This window comes from Maniola jurtina, chromosome 1 (assembly GCF_905333055.1).
Source record: "Maniola jurtina chromosome 1, ilManJurt1.1, whole genome shotgun sequence".
Taxonomy (NCBI): domain Eukaryota; kingdom Metazoa; phylum Arthropoda; class Insecta; order Lepidoptera; family Nymphalidae; genus Maniola; species Maniola jurtina.
This window is the reverse complement of record NC_060029.1, coordinates 13,306,256-13,331,858: the sequence shown is the minus strand read 5'-3', so window position 1 is coordinate 13,331,858 and position 25,603 is coordinate 13,306,256. Positions and strand designations below refer to the sequence as shown.

General features: G+C 36.2%; 1 protein-coding gene and 1 non-coding gene across 2 annotated transcripts in view; both read right to left on the bottom strand.

Moving 5' to 3' along the window:
- The window catches only part of LOC123877000 (protein Wnt-6), a 45,654-nt gene extending 43,809 nt beyond the window's left edge, over nt 1-1,845 (bottom strand). The window contains exon 1 of the mRNA XM_045923518.1: nt 1,613-1,845. Within this exon, the coding sequence (XP_045779474.1) occupies nt 1,613-1,674 (62 nt within the window). The 5' untranslated portion in view covers nt 1,675-1,845. The remainder of the gene's footprint in view (nt 1-1,612) is intronic.
- Nucleotides 1,846-16,374: 14,529 nt separating this feature from the next.
- Nucleotides 16,375-16,445, bottom strand: Trnag-ccc. Its single transcript has one exon. It is a non-coding gene; the product is annotated as a tRNA-Gly (tRNA).
- Between the last annotated feature and the right edge of the window lie 9,158 nt (nt 16,446-25,603).

The following is a 25,603-nucleotide window of genomic DNA, read 5'->3' as shown; positions in this document are numbered from 1 at the left end:
AACAGCAGCAGTTTCAAAAAAACCTAACACCGTGGCATGTGGAAGTCCCTACAAGAGATCTATGTCCAGCAGTGGACGTCTATATGTTGATAATGATGATGAAGATGATGACGAGTGTTTAATATATTTAAAAAAGAACCATTAAGTACCTATGAGTAGGTTAATCCTGTAACAATGTTCCAGCTACCACAGGCCAATTTAATTTCTAATCCGTCATACTATGATAGAGCTGTGATAGAGTGTTACAAATGAGGCTTATTAATAACCGAGTGCAGACAAACGGACAGTAGACAGACGTTAGACCTATCGGGCGTGTATATCAACATCCTTGAGCAATTATAAACTAAACAATAGCCCGTGATTTCAAAAAAAAATCCCAGAAAATCAAAGAGTTTCCACTGGAAAATTATCCACGCGGCCGAAGTTGCGGGTATCAAATCAACTATATCAGGGTATGAGGTGGGGAAGGGGACGCACCCCATACATCCAAATTCGTTCAGGCATTTAGAACTTATGGTGGGATCATCGATGTCGGAGCAATTTACCCCTTGGGACAAAGAAATTCACATCCATACATTCATACGTGAACCCTGAAAAAGTTACACATTTTTTTAGGGTCTCGTATCCGAAGGATGGCCACGGAACCCTATTGCTAAGCCTCCGCTCTTCTTTCGTCCGTCCATCTGTCTGTCAGCGGGCTGTAACTCGTGAACCATACCTAATAGGTAGAGAGTTAATATTTTATATAATGTGTATTTGCCTCTATAACGACAAATAATAATAAATTCAAAATGGCTGCCATGATAACGTAAAAAAAAATTAAAAAGTTATTTCTTGTACTTATGGTACATAACCTCTGAGTCGGACTCGCACTTAACAGAGTTTTTTGGATAGTAGTGATTCAAAGTGAACAACCTACTTCTTACTGCACTCATTGTTTCATAGCTCCTGACATTTTGATTTGGCGCTCAAAATAAATGCGTGAGAATTGATGATACAGTGTCAAAATGTACGATAGGCTTCGTTTGTATTGAGATTTATTACTTTCAAACCATAATATGAGTAAGCTGAAAAAGCTACGTAATTTTCATGTTTTGTTAACATACTTGGGTCTACCTACTTTGTTAAAGCTTTCGGAAGGGCTTAATTTTCGTTTTTCTTCTTAAATTATTTAAATTTCCAGGCAAACCATAATATAAAATAAGTTAATTTTTAGGGGCTAAAATAGAAGTCTTACCCACTACTTATTCGATTACTTTTTAAGTAATTTTTATTTCTGTTCATGTGTTCTGCTCTTGTTCATGAAATAAATATCTTAAGTTACGAGTGTGTAGAGCAGTTTTAAAAGCTTTTATTAATTTTTTTTTACACTAATTTTACAGAATTAATAATACCTTATATTTATTCAGATAGTTAAGTATATTTGAATGATAATGAAAATGTTTCGAAAACATGTAACGAATACGTCTGAAAACAAAATAAAATGTTCAAGCGCGTAAGTCAAAGCTCTACCGATTGCGTAGCGCTCGCTTAAATACAACTTAACCTCAATCACGTCCCAACTTTTGCTTTCATCGACATAGTAAAGAAGACGGCTAGAATAAACACTCACCACCAAGAATCGGTGATGGGCGCAAGCAGCAGTAAGCAAGCGGCTATGAGCACAGGCCGCATCGCTCTGCGCACATCACTACTCCGGCGCCCTAACCATGTCAGCGTTACCACCCTATGACCATAGGTTTTTTTTTTGGTATTTGTTTCGGTGTCCGGAGCGATTTTCTTTCGTTTATCGATACAGCTCCGAATTTCGCGGCGTTGCGTGTAAGATCCCTGTCGGCAAGAGATCGCGACGTCGACTGACGTTCACCTTAGCCCACCCCGGCGCACGCGCAGCGCAAAACGATTTTCGCGCTATTTTGGCTAATATTTAGCGGATTAGGCTTCGTGATTAGAAGCTAAGGTGGGGGATACGTTGACCACACGCGTGGGCGAATTAATACGATAAGCGATTAATGAGTCGGAACCCGTTCGGTTCTCGATCTAGTTTTGGGTATAATTAAAATCGTGTCAGCGTTGTTTTCTCTATACGACATTAATTAATGTATTGATTTTTATTTATGGAGATTGGTTATCGATGATATTTATTTTTCATTAAGAATTCATATGTGATCAAATGTATCAGTGATGGTTAATTGCATGCACTCTACCATACTTATTTATGTACTACCTAATTGTCTGGAAAAGATACATGACATACCTAATTTAATTATTACGATAAAATGCTTGGTCAAATACCTACTGAATGTTATCTTATTATTAATTAAAAGCGTCCCAAAAGACTTTAATGCCATTTATTTTGTTATATCAACAAAAATGCCAAAATTCACATGACATCATACGGATATTATACCCCGAAAGCAACTAAAAGTTTAGCGCGAAGACTTGTGAATTTAATAAGTTTCACCTCTCAAATGAATAAAAATCTACTGCATAGGCGGTATTATCTAAACTTTATATTTTATACATCGAAAATGATTTGTACTAAGTGATTATAATGGTTAAAATCCTCCAGCGATGTATTGTAAGTAATATTAGCTAAAAACTAAGTCTAAATATTCAGAACATTATGCTTTGATTCAAATTTTATAATTATCTAAATAACAACACAGGTGTTCGTAATTTTGATAGCGACTTGTAAACAGCTGTTTAAGAGGGGTCGCACATTAATTTATAGTGCCCTATATAGTAAAATTAATTTTCTAAAGACCTCGCACATTAGAAAGCTTAACTGTAATAAGCAAATATACCTAAATAATCAATTTTATTGATATTATTATTGCCTACCACATTGTTCACACATTATGAAAACTCAAACACCCTCTTTGTCGTATTTCTCATTGCTAAGAGTCATGATCTCTTTTCATTAACCACAATTATAATGATAAGCGTTTTCTTGACTAAGCTTTATTTTCCTAGCGTTGTGATGCCGTCTCAAAGTAGCTGCTTTGTGAAACCGTCATAATATGACATGGCTGTAAGGTCATAGAATATATTATAATAAATTCGTGATCGTAGTGTGTCCTTTTCATTTTTGTACAATTTTATTTTATTCATTATAGGCACACACACACTGTGGCAGAATAAAATATGATATCTACATTTTTACCAACATCTTCACTTTATTCACAAATAAATGAATTTCAATTATAATATTATGTAGAAAAAGTCTTCTACTGAAACAAGATGTTTTCTAGAGAGCCTTAACAAAAGGTCAATGTTTAGAGTCAAAAGCTTTCTCTCTGGCGGAACTTATAAATGCGGAAACTGTCAAATGTGCGATTATTTTAATCAGATACATTTTTGTGCAGCAAAACGAAGATCAATTTGATACAGGTGATGGACAGGGAGAAGCGGCTGTGAAGTTTTGTATCTAATAATAGATGATTCGAGTACCGCGCGCGAAACTAATTGTGTTAAACAAACAATCGCTTACGCACCTGCGTGAAGTGCGGACGGTGTGCCGAGTTTGACAATCAACCGGCTGTTATTAAATTGAGCATGAGTTACTGAAACTTGGTTCGGATTGTTAGTAATGACAGAAAAACTCAGTTTTTTTAAATCCTTCTGAAATCGTTGGAAGGATAGTACAAATAAGCCTCGAGGGAGTTTATTACCTAAGTATTTTTTATACACTTGACATAACTACATTTTTCGTGAGATGCATTATAAAGTCCATGTGCGATTACCAGTCTGTCACCATTTCTTATATTTCTAGGATAAATATCTCGAGCTTTTATAAATAGATCCTCATGTTATTTGATAAAGCTACTTTCAAGGATATGATGCATATTTACCTATACACGGAAGTGGAAGCATAGTGTAATTTTTAAACAGTGGTTGATACGAATCCAAATAAAAAGCTCCTGTCAGCTATACAAGTTAGCCCTTGACTGCAATCTCACTAGGTAAGTCGTTTATACCGGAAAATCAAACAGTTCCCACGGTATTTTCAAAACCCTAAATTCACGTGAATGAAGCCGCTGGCATCAACTACTTTTACAATAAATAGAACAATTTCATATTCAAAAAAGTTGAACCAAAATACCAACATGGGTACTCGTAAGCGTGGATTAGAACCTGTGGCTAAGTTTTCCCGTCGGTTGCATATGCACACGGCTATCATGGTACCCAATCGGCTGTTCATAATGCAAATTAATTGATACATCAAGTGCAAACGTCAGTAGAGGTCTCTCTCGGGAACCAGTTCGCGAATTCGACACGTGAACCGATCTCCGAAATAAGTTTACTTTTTTGGGCTTTAGGTCTAATTTTTTCGGACAGATGTTAAACTGTAACTTTAATGTAATACGTGATCGTATACCATGATTTTGATTTTTTTATAGACTAGCTGATACCCGCGACTTCGTTCGCGTGGATGTAGGTTTTTTAAAATTCCCGTGGGAACTCTTTATTTTCCGGGATAAAAAGTAGCCTATGTGCTAATCCAGGGTATAATCTATCTCCATTCTAAATTTCAGCCCAATCCATCCAGTAGTTTTTGCGTGAAGGAGTAACAAACATACACACACACACACACACACACACACACACACATACAAACTTTCTCCTTTATAATATTAGTGTGATTATTAGCTATGCTAATCATGACCAATACTCCCCTTTCCCCTCCAATTAAGCGTAAAGCTTGTGCTAGGAGTAGGTACGATAATAGTGCAACGGGTGGTATTTGAACCGCCGACCTTTCGGAATTCAGTCCGCTCCTGAACCGTTGAGCTATCGAGACTCTATTTGAAACAAACAAATACAGTTTGGTTACATACATAATTATTCTCACAGTCTATTAAATAGCACTTGTAAAAGTTTATTTGAATAAAAATCTATTCTATTCTATTCTATTCTATTCACCGAATCTAAATATTGGTTTAACTATAGGATAAGATTAGTTGATCTAGTTTAACTGATAAATGCTTTTATTACCCTATTAATGTCAAAAGCTTTCTTAATTATAAACATACTATGTATTTATTGCCCCGCCATGCTTTTCTAACGCTATACTGTTATTTATATCAAACATTATAATATTGTAGCCGAGATTGCTTAATAGTTAGGTGCAATACACACCGGCAGATAAAAGCTGAGCCGAGACGCGACATTTTTCTTGATAACAACGTAAACTAAGCTATATTTTCTTTAGCATAATAGCGGTGGCGCGTGCCTTACACGAGCGCGCCTAAACGCGTAGTGCGACATCCGTGTTTTTTTTTCAGTGTATACCAATTTCGAAGGTATGCTACAGTGCACTAAGCTGACCTTAGTTGATAAATCAAACAGACTCTGCTCGACTCCACTCCGTCGTAATGCTTTGGCCCTAAGCGTAAGAAATTTTGCAAAAGAGATTCCGGAATAGAATCCAAGATATTTAAGCTTTTGATATAATTAAGCTAAGAGGAACTAATAGTTGCAAGATCCGAAAAAGGCACAGTTTTTCCTACTTACTGAAAATGAGAGAGACGTTTGCATCAAGCGCGCTGTAAAATTGCGTGAAAATGCAGTGCATGATCATGTCAGCGCCGACCTCTGATAAGATTATAAGCATTTCGATGCATCTAATGCGGATTAGTCTTGCTGCTTGCTGCCCTCACACGCAACGTAATTTTCATACAAGTCGTTGATTTAACTGGATAGAGGAAAAATAGTAGGTAGGTAATTGGTCGAACTACGGGTAGCAAATGGTGGCCAGTTTGTACCAGAACAAGTAATTTCTCTGCAAATCTATTTATAAAGTCACGGACAAGCGCCATGTTTTCTAAGATTCTTTAAATAGCGTTTCATTCATACCTATGTTCTGGCGAGATTGAGAACTGTAGGCAAAATGAAAGGTACGATCTCACTAGGCACATGTCGTGGGCCTAAATGGGCCAAAGTTTTGGCCGACGCCGAAGGTTTCTAGCAAGCGCCGAAATTGAACGAACTGTCATTACTCATCACCAAATAGGTACATAATTACCTAAGAGCGCAATAGAAAAGTTGACACGTGGGCGGCGATTTATTTTTACTTTTAAGTATGACATTACTTCAGTGTTAGGTATTATTTTATACAAGTTCAACAAGAATGGTCAAAATAAATTTAAAAAACCACATTATTTTATTAATCCCCGACCCAAAAAGAGGGATGTTATAAGCTTGACGTGTGTATCTGTGTATCTGTCTGTGACATCGTAGCTCCTTAATTTAGTTTTTTTTTTTGTTTGAAAGGTGGCTTGATCGAGAGTATACTTAGCTATAATCCAAGAAAATCGGTTCAGCCGTTTGAAAGTTATCAGCTCTTCAGTTATCTTGTCAGTTACCTTCACTTGTCGGGGGTGTTATAAATTTTTAATTTACACTTGTTCACTTTAAGCCAATCTTCGATCGACCTTCGCTCGGACACTGTCAGTTGTACGCTCAGTGAGACCGCACCCTTAACACCACAATAGCAAACCAGCAGCACGAATCAATTACGAAATTTCGTCTGTTTACAATTAAATTCTCAAAAGAATATTCAGCTCTTAAAGAACATCAAAGAATTCGACAAAGCTTCTAATAATGTTTAAAAAGTATTCGACAAAGGATATTACTAAATGCTACACTTTTGAAAAGTTCTTTTGGGTTTCAGCTATTTGTTTGAGTTCGCGATGAAAATACGCAGCTGTTTCCGCAAAACTCCATAAAGATTATGAAACTTCGCTCTACAGGATTTGTGTAGCATTGAGTTAATAATAACAAAAACGTATACAAAACAAATTCGTTTTTAAAGTAATGTTAGGTAGATATGTTTTAATACACTAGTTATAGGTAACCTATAGTTTCTGTAAGACCATAATAAGATAAAGTGACACAATTAATCGCTATCGCTATATTAAAGTAAGTTATTATTTTCCTGTATTTTTTACGAAAAAGGTGAAACTTCAGATTTTTTAAATTAGGTACCTACTGTATATATTATAAGTCCACCATATAGGATTTGAAAATCTAAAATTGAAACTTAAAAACCTAATCATTTTCGTAATCAGCATCTTAAAAACTTCAAAACTGACCCATAATATGATAAAAAAGCAAATTATGTCAGCCTTAATATAGCTAGCTGATGCCCGCGACTTCGTCACATTCAGGTTTTTAAAAATCCATCTAATTTTCAGAAATAAGTAGCCTAAGTTACTTTCCAAGACTAACTACAATATATGTCCATGCAAAAAGTCACGTCGATCCTTTGCTGCGTTGCGGCTTATTGAAGGACAAACCAACAAACAAACACACTTTTATAATAATATTATGGGTAGTGATGAATGCATAACGTAATTAGATTCTCATTACCACGCAGTTCTTTTCTAGCTTCCACGTTTGGATTATTTTGAACTAGCTGATACCCGCGACTTCGTTCGCGTGGATGTAGGTTTTCAAAATTCCCGTGGGAACTCTTTGATTTTCCGGGATAAAAAGTAGCCTATGTGCTAATCCAGGGTATAATCTATCTCCATTCTAAATTTTAGCCCAATCCGTTTAGTAGTTTTTGCGTGAAGGAGTAACAAACATACACACACACACACACACACACACACACACACACACACACACACACAAACTTTCTCCTTTATAATATTAGTGTGATACGTAATCTATCCTCAATACTAGAGTTGCGCAAAGGATATCGATAAAACATCCTTGATCAACATTAACCCATTGCTCTATTTCTATTCCAAAAATAGACTCAGGCCCTCACATAATACCGGCACTTGTCACGGCAAACTAAATAGCCCACTTGGTCTCTAGAATGCATAGGACTAACACTCGGGCGCAAACAAAAACGTCAAGTGAGCCCTCGAGTTAAAACGAATCCGATGTCGAGCTTTACGCTTTACGTTTTTTGCTTCTCGAGTAAAATCAACTAATCGTATGATCAACTACCTAGCTTATGCCCACAACTTTGTCCGCGTGGACTACATTCAAAGGCCTCATTCGCACGAGAGCTTTTTAACGTCCGTTAAAAAAGCGTTTAAATAGAACTAATGCATCCGTTCAAAATTATCTGTTCACACGTCAACGTTTTTTTAACGCGCACGTTTTATTTTCAGCGCAACGCCGGGTTTTAACGCAACGCTTTTTTAACGCTCGTGCGAATTAGGGCTACAGCGTCGAATTTTCAAAAATCCTTCTTTTGGCAGATGTTTACGTCATAGTTACCTACATGCCGAATTTCAACTCGATCCGTCTAGTAGTTTGAGCTGTGCGTTGATAGATCAGTCAGTGTGCCTAGTGGGAGATTTTTAACCTATTCGATCGCGTAAAAGTTAACTGCGTTTTGTATGGAATTGAAACAGCGCCATCTTCTTGTCACTAGATGGCGCTGTTTCAATTCCATACAAAACGCAGTTAGCTTTTACGCGATCGAATAGGTTAAAAATCTCCCACTAGGCACACTGATACCTTTCCCTTTTAAATATCGTGTGATCAATATAGTCAGGCGCTATGCTTAGGTGTTACGATTGCTGTGTTTAAAATATAAATGCATAGGTATTTATAAAGTTTCGGTTTATCGTCTGTCTGTTAGATTACTAATGAATGATTTCATGCTTAGTTGAGTATAGAAGATTACAATAGATTTTCTATCTCTTAGAACCATTGAACTAAATTAGAGTTAGCCCTATAGCAGGGCTGTAGCTTTATTTTTATGTATGATAGTTTTTGATTTATCGTGCAAAATGTTGGAAAAAATACTCGAGTACGGAACCCTTAGTGCGCGACTTTACTCGCACTTGGCCGGTTTTTAGGTATATATAAGGTGTAGATTATTTTTCTATAGCTTCCCAAACCCTAGCCTAGCCTGTAAATACCCATCTGTGTTCTAACACTTGGTACTCGTAACTTATTTTAAGCTGTCTTAATAAATAAAATTTTTTACTTCATATTTTTTCCGCTATTGTAAAGTCTCGGATATCAGGAAACTACGATCTAAAATAATCCGAATGCCAATTAATAGAGGCACACTTAACAAGAAACATTCAACAAATCAATTAAAATAATGCGAAGAATTCATTCACCTCTGGTGATGTGAATAACTGATGTCAATGGTCCCTATGATATCGAAAATTACTCTCGGAGGTCTTGATATAGTGATGTATATAAAATCTGTCATCGCTATTCTTGTTTCAAATTAGCTCGCTTGTCTCTTATAGTTTATGTTAGAAAAATTAAAAGTCTGTTTTAAAATTCATGTGTTTTACAAATTAAAAATGCAAAAATGTGCTTGGTCCATCCGTTCAACCAATTTGATGAATTTTGGTACAGTAGCTTGCATCCCGGGGGCGGACATGAGTTACTTTTTATTCCGGAAAATCAGAGGATTTCGAAGGGATTTAAAAAAAATCTAAATCAACTTAAACGAAATCGCGGGCATCATCTAGTCATCCACGTAACTTGCCCCCAATTGTTCCTTAAAATTCGAAAGATTGCAAAAACCTATTTAAATGTCCACTAGCAATAAAACTTGTGGAAACTAGTTTTGGCAAGTCATGTCACTTGCACTGTTTGCACTCGCAACAGGTCATTTTTGCAAGTTTTTTATATGTCTTTATTTAATTATTATAATAAAGTTATAACGATATTCACTCGGCGAAAAATAAAATCCTACTTATACCCTAGCTCGTGTGAATTTCGAAAATTTGGCTTTATTCATTGAAAGGAAACTTTTGTGGCAACCTTCAGCTTTCTAAGTAAGGGTTTGGACTGGGTCCCCTACGATTCTGTGGCTGGGTGTTGATGAGTCATTGTCTGAAACATGACTCTTTCTATTGATTTCTAGACTTGCAGTAAATTACATTATGACGTGACAGTAACAGCTATTGTTTATTATACAGCTATTAAGTGACTTTCTACTATTTTTAATTACTACTAGACACTTTGTTTTAGATCTGTTACTTAAAGTACCTACAATTCTAAAAGTTTTCATGTACATTTCCTGTACATTAAATATTAGTAAATTCGTAACTAAATGTACATACAAAATACTATATGAAATTATGCGTATTCGTATGAAATCTAGAAAGAAGCTATAAAGTAAGTAGTTATACCTACTTTTAATTACCACAAACGCTTAATGTCTTTATAAATAAAGATACTCTATCGATAAACAAGTTGCTGTAAAATGAACATCACTGATGTTATCGCGTCATCGATTAAAACATTTTGATTAGCTTTCAACTTACGGGCAATGTCATAATCTGTAATCTGAAACGTCTTAAACGCCATTACGCTTAATATTACAACCTGTCTTTTTATATTGGAATTAAATTCCATACATTAGTCTAGCTGTAATAGTATGAGACACGATGCCACCCCGGTCAAGTGACTATGCAGGAATGGTCCGATAATGATCTGAGATGTAAACGTCGATATGTCTTCGATGCGGACACTAGACATCCCTATTGAAATCGTGAGCCTGACGAAAAACTTAATGAATTGTGACTTATAATGACGCATGTAGAAAGGATATTGACTGTGGAGACTAATGGAGGGACAGTTGAGATAATAATCAACTATTTCCAGCGATTACTATTTTATTATTGATCTCGGGTATTGTGTTTAGTATCTCCTTTTTCTCTGACCAATTTAATCGATACCTATCATAAAGAATTCATTGGTACGTACCTACCTATCTTTTAAGTCTAAAATCTACCTATGTTTGCGCATTCGTACTAGATTCGGGAAGCTTCGAGATACCAACCTTCTCTTCCAAAATTCCTCAGTGCTTGAAGACCAAAGTCTTCGAACAAAAGTTATGGGTTGCCAGTGACTCAAATGGGTCCGAGACATGGTTATTAACTATAAGCCTTATAAAGATAGAGAAAACTGCTTGGAGTTTCTCTAAATCCGTGATCAAATAAGAAAAGAGGAGATCCATAGGAGAACCAGAGTAAGCAAACTCAACTGGTTGCGAAGCTGAAGTGGCAATGGGTAGGGCACATAGTTCGAAAAACCGATAGACGTTGGGAGTCCCAAGGTGCTAGAATGGTAACCTCGCACAAGAAAGCGCAGCTTTGGAAGTTCGACACCTAGATGGACAGACAAACGAGTCAATCAGAGCCGCTGGATTCAGACGGCGCAAAACCGTGGTGTGTAGAAGTCCCTACAAGAGACCTATGCCCAGCAGTGGACATCTATCGCTTGATAATGATGATGATGATGAAGATATTTGACTGAACGAAGTAATATAACACAATTGAAATGAAAAGAAAATATGCAACGTTTACGCGGCCTTTTTCAATAAGTCTCGCAATCGGCTCGGCTCAACAGTATTGTTTAAACGCAACTAATTAAGTAACTCATTCCACTGCGAACTAATAAAATATTACGTTATTATGAAATTACTGTAAACGCTCGTGAATGGTCACAAGCGTTTACAGTAATAAAGCTTTAATATGTGCCGAATAAATGCGAGCATAGTGTGGATACGGCGGCACTATGTAGACTATTTCAAAAACATCCATACTAGTATTATAAATGCGAAAGTGTGTCTGTCTGTTTGCCTATCCGTCTCTCTGTCTGTCTGTCTGCTACCTTTTCACGGCCCAACAGTTTAACCGATTTTGACGAAAGGTACAGAGTTAGCGTATATCCCGGGATGGGCATAGGGTACTTTTTATTCCGGAAAATCAAAGAGTTCCACGACATTCCTAAATACCTATCCGCTTACCTGATTTGCATGTTTGAAACCGAGGTAGCTTGCTTCCTTGCAATTGACATAGGCAACTTTTTATCCCAGAAAATCAAATAGTTCCCATGGAATCTTTAAAAACCGAAATCCACGCGGACCTCATCCTCTAGTTACGTATAATTTTGTAGATATATTTTCCTGTTTAAATATAAAACAAATTTCTCAAAGGCCGGCAACATATCGGCCTCTGGTGCTGCAAATGTTCATGGGCGGCGGTAATCGCTTAACATCAGGTGACTCGCCTGCTCATTTGCTCACTCTTTTATTATTAAAAAAAAAAAGTTTCAAGTTTCGTCAGTACACCCGGTAAAACTTGGTAAATCGATGCAAGACCGCGGTTTTATGAGTCATCGAGTCGCGATTAAATCGTCGTAATCTTCAAAAATCCCTGAAAACTTATGGCTCGCTGATCGATAGATATAGTTAAAGACCTCGAGAAAGACAAGCTACTTTTTTACCGAAAAATCCAAGAATCCCCAGGGAAGTTTAAAAACCTAAATCCACGCGGACGAAGTCGCGGGCATCAGCTAGTGTCCGTATACATAGATTAATAGATTTACCTCAAATGTTTAACTTGTTCGTCGATAATGTGAATATTTTGCTCCGCACCATCCACACAAATCTTTCCCAACATCGAAGAACAATAACTCGTAAATATTTATCACCCGTTACAAATGAGCATTTTTGAAAAGGCACTAATTATTTCCACAATCCGTTGAAACAAATCAAAAGGAATTGATTTGCCGCTTATGTTCGAGCACCACAATTATTATTACGACAATGTTATCTATTGTAGATTGGATCATCATCATCATAGTTAACATAATCCAGCTGCTCCCTGTAACTGGCTTGATGTCATCTGTCCACGTATAGTGAGGGGTCTACCAACACTGCACGTTTCGGTACCTACGAGGTCACAATTCCAGCACCCAGGGACTCCAACATTTATCGGTTTTACCTGAAACTACTACCTACTTACCTACTGCCTAATTCAAATTCAAATTCAAATTATTTTTATTCAATTAAACTTTTACAAGTGCTTTTGAATCGTCAAAATAATCTACCACTGGTTCGGAATGCTGTTCCTACCGAGAAGAACCAGCAAGAAACTCGGCGGTTGCTCTTTTCAAATGTACAATTTACAATAATATGCCATACTGTATACAAGCAATTGCAGCGCCGTATATTGCTGGAGCGAATCAAATCCAAGCTTTTTTGTCATTTACATAATCTTCGATTGTATAATAAGCTTTTTCCAGGAGCATACTTTTAATAGATTTTTTAAACTTGTGTAAAGGCAAGTCTAAAATTGATTGTGGAATTTTATTATAAAATATTACACTCATTCCCACAAACGATTAAACTATATTGGTTGATTCCCTAAACTATATTGGTTAAGCTGGATCACCTACGGATCTCCTCATTTCTAATTTGATCACGTAGAGAGTAGAGACTACAAGCATAGCTCGTTTCATCGCCCGCTGAGATTGAGACATCTCTTTATTAGACCTTGCCTTTACTCGCATAATTTTATAACACACCTCGGATCGTTTCCTGTTTGATTCGTTGACATCTTAGACCTTGCCTGAGAATCTCGTACCTAGTACTTACGTAAACTTATACTCATAGCGTCGACTTTCTGTTCGGGATACCTATCGCAGCTTCGGTCTCTACCTTTCCGAAGTTATGTGTGTTTTAAGTAGATAAGCAATAAATAATATCACTGGCTTTACGTTGTATGATTGTGAGGAAACCTGCATGTCTGGGAGTTCTCCATAATAGTCTCAAAGGTGTGTGAAGTCTGCCAATTCGGACCTTAATCCTTCTCATTCTGACAGGAGACCCTGAGCACTACTGTGCTCCTGTTGTGTGTGTGTGTACTGTGCTGTGTGTGTGTGCTGTCTGTGTGTGCTGTGTGTGTGTGTGTGCTGTGTGTGTTAGGTGGCCAGTGATGGGTTGATCATGATGATGATGAAGTTCTAATCCTTTGGCTTGTAGTGGGTGGTTAGCTACTTAGCTTAACTGACACAGATTTCTATGCAACATAAAGACAAGTGAAACCAAGCAAAAGTTACACAAAAACCTTGTAATTAGATGTAGTAATGTAGTGATACATTACATAAGTGCTGTATTAGTCAAGCGGTATACAAACAAGGTTAAAGAGATAAATTATAGGGGTTTTTATGAAAACGCACGCAATCCATCATTCTGCACGTGTCGCCGCTTGCGGTTTTTCTCGCCATCATCGCCTTGTACGTGGACGCGATTGTGCTAGGTCTACACTCACTATTGCATCAAGTCGAGTAAGTCATCGATATAGAATTAGTAGGTATATAAGTGTTGGCTTGTCTTTTCCACTCAGTTTCACCTATATAAATTCCGTTCAAACTTTCTTATCCCTACTAATAAAACCTGATCAAATGCGTGTGTACACTCTTAGCTAAAGTTTTATTTATCGAGGCTATAGGCTTGCGCTTGACGACAATCATAGTTCCATAATTCTATGACGGTAATTTTTTCTAAAACAGTAGCTTTTTTAAAACTATATATCTACGTATTATAAGAAAAATAATGATTTTAAAACACCTAAATACCTATTTTCTCAGATGCTCGAGAGGGTAAACCAAAATATAGGTATTTTTTTAATTCTTACTTTTCAGATTCAGGAGGTGTCTTCAATCTTGTTTCACATTTTAATTAAAAATTATTTTTTTTAATGAAATTTTATTAAATTTTAATACGCCTGTTTGGCGATAACAAGTTATTAAACTCTGCTAAACTTTATAGCTGTTAAATCTATAGTTTATTTTTAAATGGTTGTGTAGTGACATCTAGTCCCTCCCTCCGTCTATCTGTTTTATAACAGAGACCGATGATTTTGCATATCGTAAAATAATAACTTATTTTCCGAGTAGTGTGTGCTTAGCTTAAATTATGAATGTCTAATAGTTATATCGAACTAAATCACTCAAGCAATTTCTAACATTGTTTTCCTTTAATGGTCTATGAGCTTTACGTTGTAGCGAAAAGAAAAATTGAAATCGATAGGTAGGCTTATTATCTTGATGTGTAATTCAAAACACGTAACGTGTAAAGTCGTGAAGGCAAGTAGATACTAGGTAATAATTGTAGGAATTTATATTATTTCACATTTTATTAATAAATCCATACTTAATATTATAAATGCGAAAGTGTGTCTGTCTGTCTGTCTGCTACGCTTTCACGGCTCAACCGCTGAACCGATTTTAATGTTTTGTACAGACTTAGGATACATTCCGGGGAAGGACATAGACTACTTTTTATCCCGGAAAAACAAACACTTCCCGCGGGATTCCTAAGTACTCATCCGCTTGATCGATTCGTATGAAATTTGGTACCGAGAGGTAGCTTGCGTCCCTGTAATTGACAAAGGCAACTTTTCATCCCGGAAAATCAAACAGTTCCCACGGGATCTTTAAAAACCTAAATCCACGCGGACGAAGTCGCGGGCATCCTCTAGTACAGAAATATTGTTAATGTTTTGTCGAAATAAATAAAATTAGTGTCTCTATCTATATTTCAAAAAACAGACTTTTAAGCTCAAAATAAATTAGGGTTAAGTATACCTACTTATGCTTGCATACGTATTTCTGGTCTGAAAAAAAATGCGACCGCGGCTGAAGTTCAAGATCACTTTTTACAGTATTATTAAAAAAAAAGATTTTGACCACTTTCATTGATTAAACAATATCACAAGATAGATTATTGGACTTATCTAAAAAACAGATACTTATAACCTGCTCTACAATTACTTGATTAAGTACTAAAATATATTCAATCCATAGTACGTTAAAATGGTATGTATCTGCAATTCAAATCTAAATCAAAATCTATCTAAATATGTATCTATCTATAAAATGTTATGTATCTAAATCAAAGTAATTTGTCGGGTACATAAAACCATTCTAGTTAAGTAATTAGATCTTGTTATTCTTATCTAAACACTTGCACATAGCACAATGAGTTTTATCCGCGTGTAAAATACAAATTAAACAATAATTAGTCGCGACCTGTCTCATTTCCATTCCATCACGGCTTCTGTCACAATAAATTCACATAAATAAATAATGATTTACATAATTTCATCTCTGAGTCACATCTCGATGGCTCAATTCGACAAGGTTCCATGTGAATTCGTAATGTTATAGCATAAAGAACCATGTCAAAATAAATACTGTCGATGTATGTGAAATCTTTTGGCTAATTTGTTGGTTTCCCATAGTTGGAATGTCAGTGGGATTTTTGGCGCTTGTAGCGGGTTCGATTCCCATGTCGACCTCCAGGGACTGACACTTCAAATATGTTCGGTATTTTGTAACGTGGGAGGCATAATTAAAACTTCTAGCAAAAAAAATATACAATAGATTTTATTATAGGTACATTTTATACAATCGACCAAATAAAAGTTTTGCTACAACATGGAAGTAAAGTAGCGACATCTATTGGATTGACTCATTGTTAACTTTATTGCTTTTAAAAAAATATCTTTAAATTAATCAGTATCATAAAAAAATACATTTAAAAAAAGTAAAAAGTATATCTTGCAATATAAATAGCAAAAAGCATGCACTGCCCGGGAATCGAACCCGGGTCGCAAGAATGGGAATCTTGCATGATACCACTACACCAGCAGTGCTCGATAATTGTGAAGGAATTTTCCAACTAGTTTAGTCTTAATAATTTTCCAGACTTTTCCTGTATATTATTAAGGATTACTTTGCATTAATAGACATCGTCATATACTTATTTCACGACTTAGTCCGCGTGGATAGTTCAGACTTCAGTCATTGCGTGCAGCAGACTAGCGCAGCGTGAAGAATTAGCAAACATTCAAACATCTAAACTTTCACAATTATAATATTAGTAAAATCATTTAGTAGGTACTTATAGGAAATAATAAAAACTGACTAGGTGCCTAACCTACTCGTGCCTAAAAGGGTATACCTAAAGATACCTAGGCGGTCCCATAATGAATTGGCCTAGCTATGAAATAGTCAACAAAATGAAATGAAACCAATTTTATTTTTATATGTAATCTCCACTAATATAAACACACTTTTGAAATCTGAGAATTAACACCTCTAAACCTTCATAAAAGTGACTTCAATCTTTGTCTTCAAAATGACTAAAAACGGCCGCCTGCAACTCTTCATCGTTTGAAAATTTCCTTCCTCTTAAGCCCCGCTTTAAATTTGGGAACAAATAATAGTCTGATGGGGCCAGGCCTGGACTATACGGTGGATGTTCCAGTTCCGTGAACCCGCATTCACAAACTGCAGCCTTCGGAACACCGGCAGTGTGAACGGGTGCGTTGTCGTGGAGCAACAGGACGCTTTAAGACAACTTACCTCTGCGCTTCTCCTTAATCGTGTCTCGCAGTTTATATAGTAATGAAGCATAATATTCGCCGTTTACGATTATATTACGTTTTTTAAATTCTACCATCAAAATCCCTTGAGAATCCCAATAGATTGTACACAAGACATTTTTGTTGGATTTTTGCACCTTTGCCTTACTAGATGGCTTTTCACCCTTGTAACACCATTCCATTGACTCGCGCTTGCTTTCTGGATCATGATATAAGACCATAGTTTCATCACCAGTAACTAGCCGCTCGATTACATTCTTTGGTTTTCGTCACAAAGACCTAAAAACTCGGCTGCACAGCGCACTCGCTCCTGTCTTTGGACAGCTGAAAGAAGTTTCGGAACTCATCTTGCACTAATTTTTTTCATACGAAGATGGTCATGGATTGCACGATGGATGGTACTTTTAGAGAGCCTAAGTCTAGCTGCAATTACTCTAATCTTCAAACGTCGGTCACTTAAAACCTCCTCTTCGATTACAGCAATAGTTTCAGGAGAGAGCACTTCCACCGGTCGACCGTCATGGCCGAAGTCTTCGACCGTTTCTCTCCCGAAGCGAAACTCTTTCACCCAGTTTTTTACTGTGCTATACGAGGGGAAAGACTCCTTGTACACATCATCTAATCATTCTTTTATTTGGGCGGGAGATAAGTCTTCTTTAAACAGAAACTTGTGACGCTTCGATATTCGGTTTTCGACATTTCCAAAAAACACGCGAATCTTGATGTTCAAACCACTGCTGAGCTGAGACTACGCTTTTCATGTCGATGCATGTTAGTATATAAAGTAACACGATAAACGTACTGTCCGATGTAACATAACATGTATCGATATGTTGCTTAGAACTATATCAGGCCAATTCATTTTGGGACCGCCCACGTATATGTAACCGTTTCCACCTATAACTAAGTAACATAAATATTTCGTTTTCATGAATTCTCCTTTGACATCTAGGTTAAAACGCCTAAACTAATTTTATAGCTATGACCTATTTCAAGAAAAACTTACTAGGTAAGAACAACCTGTATAAAATCCTACCTACCTCAATAAACACGATACCGAAAGTAAAATTCCACTAAACTCCCAAAAAGAGTACCGGACGCCAGCACGTAAACACACAGCGGCGCGCACGCAATAAAAATGCTGTAAAATTTTGATGTTTCTATTCAACACACCCATCCCTCTCTATCTTATGGAAAAACGTATATCCTTCTCGCTCCCACAGCTGAGAATGGCTCAGATTATTATCAATGCACTTTACATAAAGCAGAAGTTCCGAAGTCTGACGTTTATGTGATCTTGAAAGTAAATCGTATAGGTTTAGTGGGCGATAAGTGGCAGGGAAACGAGGTGTCAAGTGATAAAATTAATAAATGGGGCTAGATTTCATCGCTAGCTTAAACGTTTTATTTATACAGCTACAGGGCATAAAATTGCTGTATATAGGCCATTGATATGTTGTTCACTCGTCAAAATTACGTTATAGGTACCTACCTACATGTAGGTACTGTAGCTGTTATATTGCTACGGTCTCATAGACGTAACAAAGTTAGTTTCGTCTTCTGTCGTCAACTTTTTTTTAAAGTATCTGTATCTTAATTTATGGGCTTGTAAAGTTATTAGATTATACTGTGATGCCCGCGACTTCGACTGTGAGGATTTAGGTTTTTAAAAATCGCGTGGGAACTCTTTGATTTTCTGGAATAAAAGTTGCCTTACTTACTGTATATGGATCGCCTCCGGAAATCAAGCATATCTCTGTGCCAAAGGTAAAAATCGGTGGTGTATACCTACCTAAGCTACGGATTGAAATATTATAATTTGATCAATCTCTCTTGTTCAACTTTTATACAATATTTGCTTTTGATCATGAAAATAAAATAGGGAGAGGTGCAAAGTAAATAAAACTGAATTTGTGTTTTTATCAAAGAAGATGCTGTCTCGGCTTCCATTTATTCTGTAGGCGTGCGTTGTACCTTACATGTATTTGGAACCCTCGTAGCTTTAGTTTTAAGTTACGTAATTCATTATCACCACTATATCGTACAAATTTAACAATTTCGACCATCAAAAAGAGTACAATTGTACCTACTTTGAATAAATGATTTTGACTTTGACTTCGACTTTGACTTTGTGAACTGTTGGAGAATAAAATATCAGCAAAATCATTGTCAAAATGATCGCTTCAGACGCTCCTAATGATCGAAGATGTTATCTCATTACCAATTTCATCGGAATGCGAGCGCAGGAATCAATATAATTTCTCCCCTAATGGATCGCTAATAGCCTTAAACTGACCACTAAAATGACGCTACAAGTATATTTTTGTTGCACCAAATGACGTGTGGGTTTTGACAGATAAAACTAGCTTTTACTTTCTAGAAGCCCGAGCAAAGTTTCTATTTAGCCCTTGATTTTAAGTCCACCTGGTGACAAGTATGATGATGTAATCTTAGATAATAGCCGGTTAACCCGAAAAAGGCGTGACAGTTTTTACTTTTTATTGACAAACTAGCTTTAACCTGTGACGTCGTACACCATCGAGTAACCAGTTCATAGACCTGTAAACTCAACAATCTCTATACCTATAGGTATTATAAGTTATTCCAAACATTTTTTTAATGCAATGCAGTTACAGCCTTTGGCTTAAAATTCCACAGGCCATTTCATGAGGGGAGAATCAATAAACTTCTAAACTTCTAAGTTAGGTAAATGACTAGATGATTCATAAAAGCTTATTTAGGGAGATGAAATAAACTGTAGCCGCAGCATTTTATCGGCCCAACCGGGCTGTATAAATCTTCAGTGTGAAATTATATCAAATTAGTCAGCGTCGTCCTTGGCGTCTGTTACTCATTCAGGCTTTTCAGAGATGAATAATCTTATCAATTAAGCTATGATTCACGTAATTTTCTCAGTAGCTGCCATTGTTGGAAAGATCTGGAATTTTGTTGGTACGTGTATTATCCGGATATGCGAAATGTTAATCGATTATGGTGCAATAACAAAAATTGCGATCCAACTCGCGCCTTTTTTCATGGTCTAACTTTCTATCCAAGTTTGCCGCATCTTTTTAGTAAAATTGAGTTATTTTTAACTTATAGGTACCTGTAAACGTTAAATTTATTTGAGAAATTTTACCATAATATCTAATTAATGAAAATATATATCTTCATTATTGACTCGTTGGGCACCACAAGAAAATAGGCACATGTTTACATCCAGAAAAGAGACTTTTTGATCAGAGTATCAGACCTAGTAGTAAAGTGGAGAACGTAGATAGAAAACTTTTATACCTAAAAAGTTTTTCGGTGAGCTTGAACAAAACCTTTATTTTTGCTACCTTTTGCGCTTTTTTTTGTCTGAGTATGTATCAAAGAATTTTCAACTATGATACCTACCTATCGCTCTATGTACCTACCTATAACGAGTGACGTCCTAAAATTTGTTTAGATACTTACTTTTTACTTACTTTGTACTCAGTTTTACTATTTATTTATCCCTAAACATACCTACATAGCTATAACAATACAAAAACTCAACAAAAACCTAATATTGTGAGTAGGTAGGTAGGTACTGACCATCAAAAAAAGTTTCCATAAGACACGCATGACACAGCAGTATCCCAACCTGCCTATAATACGAAAATTAAATAAATAAAATTAATTACATAAGCACAAACCAACACCGTCAATTACCCAATAATCTTGTGATCTCGTCCAAATTAATAGTTACCCCGTCACTTGAGATGGGACGGACATTCTCACGGATTGACATGATTATTAATAACGCGTTTTGAGGCACCCATACACTCTCGCCGAGGTTAAGTTACTACTTTTTTCTTCTTATACCATTTTAAAATACAACTAAGTAGGTACATCATTAGACCCGTAAAACTAATAGTATCTATTAATAAACAAGGTGTAAACAGAATGCTAGGAAAAACTTAGGCTTATTTATTATTATACTACCTAAACATAATCCAATGCTAATAACCATCTGCGGTATTTTGTAGTTTTAGTGATTTAGTATTTTTCAAACCCGCAATGGATAACCTCTAAAACTCGGGTCAATGCCCCACCCACGACGCGGCATTGACCCCAAATGGCCGATGTACGTAACGTTCATCAACCTCTAGCGTCAGTCAGATGTTTTATTTGCAATAGGTATATTGTAAACTTTTAAAAAATACAGGATATTTTTTTTAAATCGCGCTTTTTATGGTAAAAGTTTTTTTTTTCAAAATGTCAATTAATAATAAGTAAGTACAGGAGTATTATGCTTAGTATATACAATTCAGCATCACATCAAGCTCCTCGACATACCAAATCGAGAATGAAGAAGGGTCATAAGAAGGGCGCTTGACACATTAATTTACTTATCACCACTTTATTGAGTTCAAAAGCAAGCTGAAATAAAACTTATGCTTTAGGAAATAAAGATTGTATGGGATGCAAAAGTTAAGTTTGTGCATTTCTCTGATGGTATCAGTGGTCGGTTCTGTGGGATCGCACTCGTCATCGATGATCGACGTTGAGACAAAATGATTTTGACGCGTCATAATGTAATTATTTGCGTATCATTGCCGACATGCTTTTTATTGTACGGTTTTTGGAGTGGGGTAAAAGTGCCTCTTGTGTTGGGTTTTTATGTCTTCATCGCCCCATAACTATTAAATTTTTACCTATCATAAGTAGATACCTACGTAGTTATTTGGTTTTTGGACCTAATACCTAAGTATACCTAGATACAAAAATAATACCACATAATACCAAAGTAAACAGGACCTACTTTAGTCTTATACCTATGTATACTTACTAAGACACTATACTACTAAGGAAGTACTAAGATATTATACCTACCTAGGTATCTAATGATAACATCACGATTTAAGAAAATTGGTAAATACTAAATACCTACTTACTTATTTTTAGATAAATATAGTTAAGTACTAAGTAATCCATTTTTAATAGTCTTAGGGCTGTCTTCGCTTTTTCTTATCGCGGTATGGTAAATAGGTACCTACTAGGTAGGTCATACCTAGGTAGTAGGTATTGAAGCATTAATAATTCTAATCATTGCAACGGTAAACGCCTAAGTATGAATTAGCTCCGGTGCAATATCGGCATGATAGAACACCTTACCTATGGTGCGCTTACTTACCTACCTACCTACCATGGGCAATTTAATGAGCAATTATTATTGCTCGGCAACACGTACCTACCTTACCTATGGATCGATCTGGAACAATAGGTACCTACCTAACTAGAGCAATCTAGAGCAATTATTTCGCTTAAGATTGCTGAAACTTTCAGGTACCTATTGCTGGGTATTGCAGTAAACTGCTAAACGTGGTAGTGACGTCATAATTGATTTAACTGCCTGGAATTGCGGAATGTCAATTGCCCGTGTAAGCGTAGGGTAGGTACGTACTTAGCTATACAATATTACTAAAATGTAAGTGACGATAACAAAATATGCTACTTATCTAAGTATCTAGCAATATATTCAATCTCTTTAGGTATCGGGTCCCGATATCGGCACAATAAAGCACCGCACAGGGCCCAGCCCCGCCCCGGCACGCCCAACGCCTCCGCATTCGATTGCCCAATTTCCCTCTTTTTCAATTTTGAATTCCGAACGATAAAATTTCCATACGGTACGAGATTCCGAACGCAAATATTTTGCAAACTTTTTAAAAGCTGCGCACGTTGTATATATGTACTTATTCATTGCTATTTTTCTTTTCTGAATTCATTTCATAAACGTGAATTGCTTTTCCAAATGTGGTAGGTATGTTGAGTGTGTAGAACATAACAAAATATAAAAACTTTGCATACCCACAGTAGGTACCTAAGTATCTAGCATTTCAGCCTTGAAATAGGTACCTAACACAAAAGATTGAATATAAAGATCTCTAAGAAAATTGATTTACGATCGTTACTCAAAGCCATCACAGACTTTAGGGGCCAATGATTCTTAATTGTGTACAATTAAGAATCTACGCGGGTAAGTATCAGAACGTAAATCGCTTGGCGGCACGACTTTGACGGTAGGTTGGTAACTAGTCACGGCCGAAGCCTCCCACCAGACCAGACCAGAGAAAATTTAGAAATTCTAAAACTCCAAATTTCCTCTGCCAGGAATCGAACCCGGGACTTCCCACTAATAAGACCACAGCGCTCACCACTGCATCAGCTCCAAAAGCATCCGAAATCCAAATGCTGGTATACGACCAAATGTAAATCCGCCGTAAGAGTAATCGTGCTCATAATAGATACGAATCACTGGCCACAATAGGAGGTAATTAAACCACAATCCAAATATTCTAGGCGGATCTCTCGCCGGTGGTCGCAATAATAAAATAATCACAAACATCATTAATCATTATATTTATTATGTTTATACCTATTAATGTGAAGCCTCTCAGAGGCAAGTTGGGTCTTTAACATCTGGCTGCGTTTCTGCCTCCTTTTCGGAATTCAAATATTGCTAGCTGGGTAACACGAGTAGTTTAACAATCAAATAAAAAATTGCCCACTGCATCGCAACAAATATATGTATCGTATCTGCTTTTATAAAAGCGTGATTATATAAAAGAAAACTCAGTTCTTACCGAAAATGTTTTGCTTGATGAAATTATCGTACCTACTTACTGTCTGGTAATTTCGGCTTAATAACCGATTCTGTAACAGTTACCAAATTAATTTTAAGAAATAGTTTTTCCAGTAGTGCGTATCTACCACACCAAGGTAATTTGATTGTTTTCATTTCAAAAAACAATTAAAAGTACGTAGGCAATTGCATGAAAAAATAAAAAATAAAGCCATTCTACGACCATTTACTTACTCTATGCCAAAAAGAATGACTGCGCACCGCGGTGGCGTTCCCACAACGACCGCCATCGCTCACTGACCGAACTGACGAAATTAGATCGATTAACTCGATAAACCTATCGACTGTCGATGAATCGATACTATCGATACCGCTGACAAATTATGCCGAACGCCCTGTCTGCGCCCGACTGATAGACCCACTTGATAGCTAGGGAGTTGGTGGCTGATGTGGTAGAACTTTGGAAGTTTTTTTAAAAAAAAAAAAAGAATATTAGCCATGTTAAATGACTAATATTCCCCTTTCCTCTCCAACTAAGCGTCAGGCTTGTGCTAGGAGTAGGTACGACAATAGTGCAACGGGCGGGGTTTGAATTGTCGACCTTTCGGTTTTCAGTCTACTCCTTTACCAGTTGAGCTATTGAGGCTCTAAAGTTAAATAGAAGTTAAATATATCTAGTATCTAATAAAATCATGACAATAGGGTAAAACCGGGATAGTTGCCCCACTTTTTGAAAAGGCTTTCTAATTTTCAAACTGTACGTTTTTCATAAAGAATTTCCATGAATATTAAAAGTTTGATCTTTGTACTAGCAATACGACTCGTTTTTGTTGATTTAACAATAACAGATTCTGCATAAATTGAATTTTTGAAAACTCATTTTTTTGAGGATAGATGCCTACCCATATGTATAGATGCCTCACTATGAAAATACTGAGGAGGATAGATGCCTGTGATGTAGGATAGACGCCCTATAGATTGAAATAAGTATAATACATAGTTTTGATATGTTTTATTTGTACTATTTAGGTAATTTTTATAATGGTATCCTTAAAAATAATTAAACTTATTAACATTTTTTTAAGAAAAAAAATCTAAATTTTAATGTGCGTAAGCAGACAAGCAAGGTAATATTAAAAATAATATTTAAAATTCTTAATAAAAAGCTAATATCTAAAATTTTCAAAATTTAACGAAATTAAAAAATCAACATAATTAAATGTTGTCCTTAGTTTAGGTCGAATTAGAAAGGGCTTTCAGTTTGCCACATCTTGAGCAATAATTTCTAAAAAGTGTACAAATTTCGTGCAGCCACTTCTGGCACGATATGCACCGAATCCAATCAGATTTTGACTTCGTGTGTTGATAGCTATCAAAGCATTCTATGCAATAATAGTTATCGTCTGTATCTTTTGGGCTTTCTTGGTTATCCCTCTTTGTTTTCTTTACAGGCAAACCTTGAGTTTTTTTCCCTCTAGTTTTATAGTATGTTGTTGTGGGTGTTTCTTCACTATCACTATCTGTTGTATCATTTTCTTTATCACTACCTTCTTTAGTTTTTTTATTTGTACTCTTAAATTTTCGTTTTTCTTTGGTAGTCTCAGTCTTATTACTTTTGTCTAATTTAGGTTTAACTCGTTTATTCTTCTTCTCAGCCATATTCTTCTTTTCTTTTATTTTTTCTTTTGAATTTAGAATATCTGCTGATTGCTTGGTCCTCTTAGCCATAGTCAAGGGTATTTGAGGTATTGGCGATGCTTGGACCAGAATTTTTGAAGGCGTTTCCTTTTCTTCTATGCCAGCTAGAAACTGT